General features: G+C 41.4%; 1 protein-coding gene across 2 annotated transcripts; it reads right to left on the minus strand.

Moving 5' to 3' along the window:
- Window positions 1-592: 592 nt before the first annotated feature.
- LOC147604733 (internal alternative NAD(P)H-ubiquinone oxidoreductase A2, mitochondrial-like) lies at window positions 593-6408 on the minus strand. 2 transcript variants are annotated; one of them, XM_086794492.1, is made up of 9 exons: window positions 5381-6408; window positions 4533-4749; window positions 3264-3424; window positions 3069-3134; window positions 2506-2669; window positions 2267-2381; window positions 2002-2181; window positions 1285-1476; window positions 593-1042 (listed from the first exon to the last, which is right to left on the minus strand). In XM_086794492.1, exons 1-8 carry the CDS (start codon window positions 6155-6157, stop codon window positions 1324-1326), a joined length of 1833 nt encoding a protein of 610 aa, XP_086650618.1. In that variant the 5' UTR covers window positions 6158-6408; the 3' UTR covers window positions 593-1042; window positions 1285-1323. The 2 variants fall into 2 exon arrangements, with proteins under 2 accessions (XP_086650618.1, XP_086650619.1); XM_086794493.1 differs by having other exon boundaries at window positions 593-1059; window positions 5381-6358.
- Window positions 6409-7121: the final 713 nt, after the last annotated feature.

Here is a 7121-nt window from a genome sequence, read left to right on the forward strand (position 1 = left end):
ATATGTATGAAAAGTAAGAGCAATAAATATAATCAATTATATGTATAATTGATTGGTATTTTATATATATATATATATATATATATATATATATATATATATATATATATATATATATATATATATTATAAAGTAAAGAGTGATAAAAATATCCCAAAAGTAAGGTTACTTTTTTATACATTGTTATTTTAGAAAAAAGCGAGAGACCAAGGCCGTTCTAGTAGTTTTGATAAGTATATTATATTGCATAACCTAATACTTATGATTCTGCACCAAACGTGTAATTCAAACCCAAGACAAGAACAAAGGGGCCAAAAGAAATAACTAGTTTAGAAGTAAACTCACTCAGCCAAATTCTTAATGCATGCTTGATAGATAAATTATGTTTCAAGATGAGATTATGCATGTAATCTCTTTTCATGGTTAGTTTATTTTAGATAAATTTGAGAGAGAGAGAGAGAGAGAGAGAGAGAGAGAGAGAGAGAGACATTAAATGTGTTCTTCTTTATATCTTATAAGCAATTGAGATCTATATTGAGATTCAAATATGTGTTATGAGTGTAAGTGAGACTTAGAATGGGATTCATGATTATGATTGAACCTTTGAGAAGTGGAGATCTTGATTTCAACAAGATTGAATCTCTACAAAGATTGTAATTGTGATAAATCCTCTACACATGTTGAAAAAGTCTCTGTGGGGACGTGAGTTCAAGTGAGGGTGTGATAAATTCTCTACAAATGTTGAAATGGTCTCTAGGGAGATGCAAGTGTGAACGAGATAGCTCAAGGAGTGGTCAGGTAGTTTGAGCTCTTTCTAGAAGGCAAGTGAGGGTGTGATAAATTCTCTACAAATGTTGAAATGGTCTCTAGGGAGATGTGAGTGCGAACAAGATAGCTCAAGGAGTGGTCGGGTAGTTCGAGCTCTGCAAGTGACCTTTGTGGAAACTTATCTCTTCTCGAATGATTCAAGGCACCCGGCTTCTTGAAGTCAAATAAATTCTATTGATCAAGCTCCTTCTGGAGTGCCTTCAAGCAATGGTGGCTGGCACATGGAGGTGTCTACATGTAACATAAAATAAACAAGGAAAAATACATTACTTCTCTCCTCTAAGGTAATGGTCCTTAGATTAATTAATCAACAACGTAAAGCCTCAAATTAATTAATACAACATGAACAAGTACAACATACATTATGAACAAACAGGTTGTGTGAATGACCTAACATACATTATGAACAATCAGGTTGTGTGAATGATCTAACAGTTTAAAGTTTGGATAGTTTACCCGAGCCACCTTAGCATGAGCTAGCAGTCCCTTGGGAACCTATATGCGTGAAATGTCACGACCAAACACAAAAGTTGTAGCCCAATTCACAGCTACATAGAATCTGTTCCTCCAACTGACCACACGTGTCAAATAAGCTGACCGCCATACCAACCAGCTCAAGAATCCCGCCCAAGAAATCCCTTTAGATTCCTGCAGACTTCAAGGGGTTAATATGAGATACACAAAATTGTGCAAATACCAGATAGGTACAGTATTCATTATAGCAGGTACACTTAGCATAAGGATGGTAACGACTGAAGTAGCTCTCTTAGTATTCATACACTTAGCATAAGGATGGTACAGCTCCTTCATGTTAGATGCTGGAGTGAAGTAGCTCTCTTAGTATTCATTACAGCAGGTACACTTAGCATAAGGATGGTAACAACTCCTTCATGTTAGATGCTGGAGTGAAGTAGCTCACTTAGTATTCATTATAGCAGGTACACTTAGACAACTCCTTAATGTTAGGATGCTGGAGTGAAGTAGCTCTCTTAGTATTCATTATAGCAGGTACACTCAAGGATGGTAACAACTCCTTCATGTTAGATGCTGGAGTGAAGTAGTTCTCTTCAGACAAAGATAAATAGTCATTGTTGTGAAGGCAAGACATCATGGGCGTCAATGCATGGCTTGCATTCAGAGCCTCAAGCTAGTACGAATGCAGTGATAACTCACCTTGCTTTGACGGAGATCGACCAATGCTTTATACCTGCCAACAGTGGCCATACTTCCCAAATGCTTGTATACAAAAATTGGGCCTTCTGCCACAGTCCCTGTGCTGCCTGCACGACCACCACCGGCTTTCAAGATCCTGTTCAACTCCCTGGCAAGGTATTTACCTTGTCTCTCTGCAACCTGGGCACCATATCAGATGATGTTCAGTACATCGACTAATACTCTTTCTGACCTTCTTGGCTATGGCTTAAAGCGCTCATTGTACCTGTGCCAGCGCAGGGAGAACAGGCTTTCCAACACTTTCAGCAAAGCCTGCGCAATCACCAATTGCATACACATCCTCCAAACCAGAAACCCTAAGCCTTTCATCGACCCCAATTCTGCTAGCCACAAACTTGTGTAAGTATCCCAGAAACCCATAGGGTGCAACCATCCTGCTCAGAAGGGTGCAACAAGAGGAAGCAATACTGATCAAAGACGAGAAGAAAGAGGCCCAGTCAGAACCTTCCATCATGTGACTTTGGCATTTTAAGAGATTTGACAAATCCAGAAGGTCCCACACCAGTGGACCAAACCAGCAAGCCATAAGGTACCTCCGACCCATCACTGAGCACAAGTTTCCCAGGTCGAACATCCTTCACAACCCCTTGCACCAGCTTAACCCCTGCCTGCAGATAGACAAAAACCTTTATTAGGCCAATAATTGCAATCATAAACCTAAATAAAATTGCATTAAGAAGGAATAAATTCATATTTAAAAGCACCCACGTCTAAACACATTAATCAATCTCATCAATTCCCTTTCCTTACAGTCTCATCTAGACAAGAAGATAAAAATAACTGGTGAAGGAAACAGTCTCATCTAGACAAGAAGATAAAAATAACTGGTGAAGGAAACAGTCTCATCTAGACAAGAAGATAAAAATAACTGGTGAAGGAAACAAGGAGGTGGGCAGCTCTATATCTTGCTAAACAACATCAACAGACCTTAACCAAAACGTTTTCACTACACCAAAAGTGTTTCGATTGGCATGATTGTTGGTCTACTGTATTGTTATAAACCTTACCTTTGTTAGATGCTTGATTGCATATAACCGTAAACTAACATCAAATGAGGAGAGTATCTCCTTTGCCTGTGTACACCATACAAAAGATTCCGTATGATTAGGGAAGAGTCGTCTACCTTATCATCAAGTGTTGGCAAAGGGTAGTATCATTTATAAGAGAGACATGAAACACATAATTAAGGTAAGCAAAAGAACCTCAATCAGTGTCACATGTATATAATCTTGCACATGTGCATATCTCTGGTGAACATCCCTTCTGATGAAGTCACTAAGCTCACCACTGAACTCAACCCCAGTAGGTCCTCCACCCACTACAACACAATGCAAAAGTCTCCGCTTCTCTTCTTCAGAGGTCCCTGCCCAAGTGAAAAAGGGATAACGTTAAGGGCAGTCCAAATACTTAATTTGATATGCTCCTCACAAATTTGTCATGTAAATTTGTGAACTCTTGACATGTTTGCAAACCATGAAATACATGAACCATTACTCAGAGTGTTTCCAAAACATGTGTGCAAATCAATATATAATTTGACTGCACACAAGAGAAACTATGCTTAAAATATGCTGAAATCCAGAGCACTTCCCTTGGAAGATCTGCCAAAAGCATGCTTCCTGTATCCGCCCATATCTAGTACCACAAACTTTTCTGAAGTACCAGCATCAAACTGGAAAAAAGACTTCAAACTAATCTTACAGATGCACTGATGGTTGCTGAGGGGATCATCGTACGGCCACATTGATGGTTGCTGGAATTCCCTCAGCACATGCCATTGTGGATAGGCCTAACGACCTTCCATCTCAAGTCAACCAACGGGACACCTCGTATGCCAACCTTTGTGGCAACAACAACCACACTGCCCTTCAAAGACTCGCCCAATAGAGCCATGACCCCGCCCCACCCTTACCCCCTAGATAATCACTAGCTCGCCCAGGTGGAGCATGAGGTTCACACTCCAAAGAAAGCTACACCACCATGGCCATCAATAGAGATTCCTGTCATAGCTGGTGTTTTACAGTAGAACAGCCCAATAAAGGCACAAGGACGACTCCCAAGCAGCAGCACCTCCTTCAAGGATCTATGTTACTCGGCATTGTTAAGGCCAACAGTCAGGCTCCCTCTGCATGCACATTTCATTCAGCATTGAAAGCCACTTCCAATCAAGTGACCCCATAGATAGGCCTTTGGACCTCAGCTAAATTAAGACCCAAAAAAAAAACTAAACTGAAAAGTATTCCGTCCGTCCATGACTTAAGATTGTCTGTGCGCGCTCTTTGCTGTTGAAATACTGTTGTGCCCAAGGGGCCAACAAAGTCTCCTGAGGAAGACAATTGTGGCTAGCCACACAGTGGCACGTGTGTGGTTTGGAGCTTCACACACACCAAGAAGCAATCAGCCTACAACACAAGCACAAAATTTCAAAGACTGCACCACAATAATGTTTGGCAAAGCAGCCAGGTGTCTACCAGGAATATCAGAGAGCATAAGGTTCAAAAGCAATTTCTTTCGGATGCTCTGAGCATCAGAGACCTCCCGAAGAAAAATGGCATTTTCTTGCACGCCCTGAATGTTAAACGTCAGAGCTTGTGCCCCAGCTGCAATCACAAGTTTGTCGTAAGCTATGGTAAAAGCCTTTGGTTTTTCCAGCTTTGCATAATCATTTTCCTGTGCCATACAGTGGACCTTGCATAGAAAGAAGAATGGGTCAACAATGTACACTTCAGCACCATTACTAAAAAGGACCAAAAAAAGATGGAAACACTCAAGATACAAACAGGAAAGCAAAACAAAACCAAAAAAAAAAAACTCAAGGAGCAACAGAAAAGTAAAGATGGATCCAAAAAACACTTAGGAAGCAGGCAGAAAAGCAGGAATCGATCAGAAAAGCGATCAAAATACAGGCAGAAAGTCAAAGATGGATTGAAAAAATGATGAAGAGGCAGGGAGAAAAGTAAAGCTGGATCCAAAAAGCAATCGAGAGGCAGGGAGAAAAGCAAAGATGGAAAAAACACTCCAAACATGGTCAGGAAGAAAAGCAAAGATGGTTCAAAAATGCACTCAACAGGCAGGCAAAGGAGCAAAGTCGGATCAAAATGGCCTCAAGAGGCAGGCAGCAAAGTTGGGATTAAACAAGTGACGGGCTGTGGTGAAAATCACTCAAGAGTGAGGGCAATGAAGCAAAAATGGCTCAAAAAAAGCATTCAAATGGCAGGCAGAAAAGCAAAAAAGATGATATAAGAAAAGCACTCAAGAGGATGGCAGAGAAACAAAGATTGCATTAAGAAAAAGTAAAGATCTACGTTTTTGAGCTTACCTCGCGCTTTGCTAGATCAATGCTGATGCAGCGGCCGAGGAAGAAGTAGGAGTTGGGGGCTTTGGAGAGGGCGGTCTGAATGCGAACCACAGGTTCAGCCACAGAGCGGAACTCGAGTGTGCCAACACAGGTGGAGGCCAGCAAGGGCGTGAACACCATGTGGTTCCGAGGAGAAATGCACACTATGTCGCACAGCTTGGAGTCGAGATCCTTCATCAGACGTGAACCTGCCCAGCCGGTTCCCAGCACCACCACCCTTGGCTTTTCGCCTGGCTTCGGCGCCGGTAAGCTGCTCATAGTTCCACTAGAAACCTCCTCGCTGCCGCTTTTCTCCACCGCTTGCTGCTTGCTGTGAAGGAGACGGTTATGACGGTGCCCTGTGTAGGGTTTTCGAAGTACAGAAGAAGAGGTAAACCCTACTTTTGACAGACGCGGAAACGTTGCTGATGCTGATGATGTTGATGGAAACCCTAGCTTTTCTGATGCTGATGCTGATGGTCCCATTTCTCCTACTGATGGTGATGGAAACCCTAGTTTCCCTGATGCCGAAAACCCTAGTTTTGCTGCTGCCATTGATGGAAAGGTTGATTTCTCTGATGATGATGATGGAAACCCTAAATTTCCTGCTGATGCTGATGGAAACCCTGATTCTGCAAATCCTGATTCTAACCGCAACCCTGAGTAGGCTGTTGATGATGATGATGATACTGCTGAAGCCGAGAATAAACCCCCATGCGAGTTACACAAACGAGACCTCACCAAATAACGCATCGCCATGGATGCAGAGACAAGGAAACCTCTGCCGGCAAGATATGGTCGAGTTTTCTCTACAGGAAAGGATGCAAATGTACCAGCGAGCTTTCTCTGATGAAGCTCAAGCAGCAAGCAGAAAAGATTCTAAAAGCATAACCCTTCCATGGTGAGCTCGAAATGCAACAGAAGAGGAAGAGGAGCAAGATGACGGGGCACTCCACGTCAGCTGACAGCCCTGTCTCCTCCTCCGCTCTTCAAGCTTTTTTTCATTCAACATGCAATTTGACAATTGTATTTTTTCTTTTTTTTAAAATATCTATAAATATCTTGCTAAAAACAATCGTTACACTGAAACCTCTAACTCCAAGGTGCAAAAAATGCCGATGAATTAATCAATATAAAGCCCCAAAAAATAGATTTTGGGGTACCTATACCGTACTGTTTGGGAAACTCTTTTTACTAAACCAGTCACATGAATCCTTTTTGAGGAGGAATTTATCATTTTGAGCAAGCATTTTCTTTATATTTTCTCTAAAATATAACTAAATCTCGGAAAAAAAAAACTAAATCTTGAAATTTTTGAAGAGGCCTTTTTCCTTCTCCCATAATTTCGAAAAGGTTTTTCCTGAAGTTGAACAAGTTCTAGGCTAAGTCGTACCTATATTTTGAAGAGCGTGATTATGTGAGGACTCATACTGTACGCACATGCCCTCGATTTTGTGCCATGTAAACCCCAGCTCGTAAAACAAAAACACATGCTTCCACTAATAGGAGGCCGCTGTGTTTTTGTAAGGGAGAAAAAATGTTACTTGCACTAGACGAACACACACATGAACCGATAGAGAGAATCAACACCACCCAAAAGAAACCAATATTTATGCGCCATTTCTATTAACGTGGCACTCAAAGTTCAATGGATTTGGTTGCTTGCCCGATGTCCACGCCAAAGAAGCGGTTAGAAACTTTTAGATTTGATATGTTGGATTAC

This window comes from Cibotium barometz, chromosome 61, assembly GCF_041138505.1.
Source record: "Cibotium barometz isolate CiBa-2024 chromosome 61, ASM4113850v1, whole genome shotgun sequence".
Taxonomy (NCBI): domain Eukaryota; kingdom Viridiplantae; phylum Streptophyta; class Polypodiopsida; order Cyatheales; family Cibotiaceae; genus Cibotium; species Cibotium barometz.

Excerpts from the sequence above, each read along its gene's own strand:
- LOC147604733 (XM_086794492.1), bottom strand. The coding sequence starts at position 6,157 with ATGGCGATGCGTTATTTGGTGAGGTCTCGTTTGTGTAACTCGCATGGG. Across the intron at positions 3,135-3,263 it reads TACATGTGACACTGATTGAG|GCAAAGGAGATACTCTCCTC; the intron begins GTTCTTTTGCTT and ends TGGTGTACACAG. Across the intron at positions 2,382-2,505 it reads CCAAAGTCACATGATGGAAG|AATTGGGGTCGATGAAAGGC; the intron begins GTTCTGACTGGG and ends TGTGGCTAGCAG.